We start from the raw sequence: 3,034 nt of genomic DNA, 5'->3' as shown, positions 1-3,034 counted from the left end.
ACTATTTAATTCAATAAAGCGATCATTTTTTGAACTATACCATAATCCAACAATACGAGGCCTTCCTTGCACCTGCTGTCTATGTAAAGGGTGGGATCCATTTAACACTAAACCTCAGTAAATTTATTTTTTTTTAAGAAAAAAGTATTTTTACACCAGAAAGAAATGAAATAAAAGTATTTCAATAGCAAGTTAAATGTGACTTAGGAGAGAAAAGACCGCAGAGAGCAGCATTTCTACAGGTCTGGGGACTGGGTGGCCTAAAGAGAAAGCCATCCTTCCCTCTCCCTGGGACCGAGGCTCCCGGGGCCCAGCCGAGCGCTGGCACAGCCGCCCGTGAGCTGCTGGAAGCTGGAAAGCTCATGCACCAACTCTGCACTCAGGATCCATATCTGTAAAACCAGAGAACTGACTAATTTTTTTTCTATGATCTCCTCTAATCCTGGATTCTGGGATTTTTGCATTTCCGATTCATGCGAGAGAGCCCTGTCATGATGGTTCTGACTTGGAATTTGCAGCTATTTCATTTCTTACTTTTAAACGTGGATTTAACCTCAGTCACCTCCTTTGATTTCCCCAGTGAATCAGATAAGAAAAGGATCAACACCTTTATTGATTTATTTCTTCTAATAAAGGGCATGAACACATTGTAAACAAACAAGTTAATTCTCCTTAAATTAAGTTTTAGTACATAACTCCAGTTGATGTATCTTCATGTCATTTAAATCTTTGGGAAAACAAGTTTTCCCAGATTATAAAGCAGCGGCATTCACGTGTCCATATGACTCAGCATTGGTTTTGAAGCGCAAGCATCACTCAGTATCATTAGGGTAAGTACAGTGCCAGTGCCTAAGTTAACGCTTCCTGTGCGTGTGGAGATGAAGGTTTTTTTAAAACTGGATTGAGCAAGTTCTCCTGAAGTATTCTATATGCATTATTGCAATTGTTCTGTAAATGTGTAAAAGCCTTAAGACTTTATCTTTCAATTATATGTGATACGCAACACTTGTTTCCAACACCTGCAGAGAAATTTCCCGGACACAGAAAGAAACTGCTTTCATCTTATTAAATTAGTGTGGCTTCAATTTCACGTTATCGTTAGTTGCTCAGCCTGGAGTATTACAAGTTTATTGCTTCTTCTTGGCTATACTAAAAGTTGAAACCTAAAGTCATTTTCTGCTTTATTGACTTGCAGGAGGAAAACCCGAAATTATCCCAGTCATTAAAGAGAGTACTTACAATTTTTTTGCCTTCTATTAACACAGTCGAAATATTTGTTTCAACATTCCGCAGAATCACCGTTCCTTTCTGTTCTCTGTAGATGAATTCTGTATCTACAAGAGAGGAAACAGAAAAGAAACATGAAACATCAAGGAATTCATCTAGGCTTCTGATGAACACTTAAGTAAAATGACTTCACTAGTTCTGGGGAAAAAAACAGGCTGCTTCTCATCAAAGGGCTCTTTACATATGGTGCAATACGCCCAGATCTTCTTGATAGAGCCTCACGCGATGCTGCTCTCTGATCCTTCTCTCCTGCTCTACACACTGACATAGAATGCACAGGCACACACACACACACACACACATAAAACCTTTGGACCATTCTAGAACTTTCTGGGGCAGTATACACAGATTGGACACAGGACAGATTAAGAAATGAGCTGCCATAAGGGGTGAAAGACAATTGTTAGTAAAGGGACTGATTTCCTGTATCTGAAACTTCAGAATAAATCTGTATGCATAATGTCTACACTCTATTCTGCAAAACATGCTCCCATTTGGTCCACAAACTCTGGTTGCTACTCTTGGAGGATTTGGCAGTTTCGCTGCCATGAATATCTTTGAATCTACACGTTGTATCATCAGCGACTCTGGTCTTTTGTATCTAAACAGCCAAGATTTCAACTATCCCCTAAGAAAATGAACAAGAACATTTACACTACATAGTATGCATGTGAACATATACACATGTACATGTCTTGTGAATGAAAGGGTAAACGTTCTGAAAGGCAGGGTTGTTGGTGGAGGGGATGGCACGGGGGAGAAGGAAAACATTCTCTTTGCAAGTGAAGATGGTAACTTTGAGCCAGTTGGACAGGAAGGGCATTTCGCACTGTAATAGCGAAAAACACTATGCAGACCGGATGAATTTAAAAGCAATTTAATATAATTTAAGTATGTCTAGATTTTAGGAAGAAAACTGAAGTCTATCAATGTAGTGACACTTTCATTGTCTACATGGTTCCAGATCAACCCATTTCATGCATTGTGTAAGTTATATTTAAAAAGTTCAGTGCTAAAGTTACTCATAGATGTTCAGGTGAAATTGCTTTCATTTATTTTCCTGTTAATACTTTCATGTGCAAATCAAGTGAGTCATTTTTTTTTTTTAAGCAAACACGCCAAGGTACATTTATCTAATGAGCTGTCTTCCAGTAAAAGCAGTCACCATGGGAGCCTATTCAATCATTTAGCAAAGTTGTCCTTATACAACAACAAATTTTAGAGTTTCCTTTCTGGAAAGCACTTAAGTTTGTCAGTTACTAAGAGAGTTGCAAAAATGGCTATAACTTAATTTGATTATGACCTCACCGCCCTTTATTCACTAGCTGTTGCTCTGAGTGAGTTTCTAAAATCCAAATCTGCCTTCCACGGACAAAGATGTATCACCACTGATCCCTGGGAGTTCCCAGCCTCCACCCCGCCCCCAACATTACTAATCACGCCGAAACACAAGCATTTCTTAAGATTATGTAGTACTATATTTGACATACAGAAAATATATGTTCACGTTTAAAGTGAAACCAATGAAACTACAGAGCGGTTGGAACCTGTGGCCTTGGGGCACGTGTGGCCTCTGGATCTTCGAGTGCAGCCTTTCTACTGAATCCAAATTTTACAGAAAAAATCCTTTTAATAAAGCATTACATGCTTTTCTCGCCCCATTCTTCTTTCTCCCACTCCTGAATTTTATCATTCCATGACTTTTATTTAACAATTTTATCACATATTTATGTACCCCTAGATAATA

The 3,034-nt window shown here is 38.7% G+C and overlaps 1 protein-coding gene across 2 annotated transcripts in view; it reads right to left on the bottom strand.

Annotated features, from left to right (window-relative positions):
* DPP6 (dipeptidyl-peptidase 6) overlaps window positions 1-3,034 on the bottom strand; it is a 528,921-nt gene that overhangs the window by 309,944 nt on the left and 215,943 nt on the right. For both annotated transcript variants that reach the window (XM_012654157.1, XM_012654154.1), the window contains exon 4: window positions 1,240-1,334. In XM_012654157.1, coding sequence (XP_012509611.1) covers window positions 1,240-1,334 — 95 coding nt within the window. The remainder of the gene's footprint in view (window positions 1-1,239; window positions 1,335-3,034) is intronic.

Source organism: Propithecus coquereli, unplaced genomic scaffold (assembly GCF_000956105.1).
Source record: "Propithecus coquereli isolate 6110/MARCELLA unplaced genomic scaffold, Pcoq_1.0 Scaffold439, whole genome shotgun sequence".
NCBI classification, from domain to species: Eukaryota; Metazoa; Chordata; class Mammalia; order Primates; family Indriidae; genus Propithecus; species Propithecus coquereli.
Note: the sequence above shows the minus strand (reverse complement) of the source record. Positions and strands in the feature narration are given on the sequence as shown.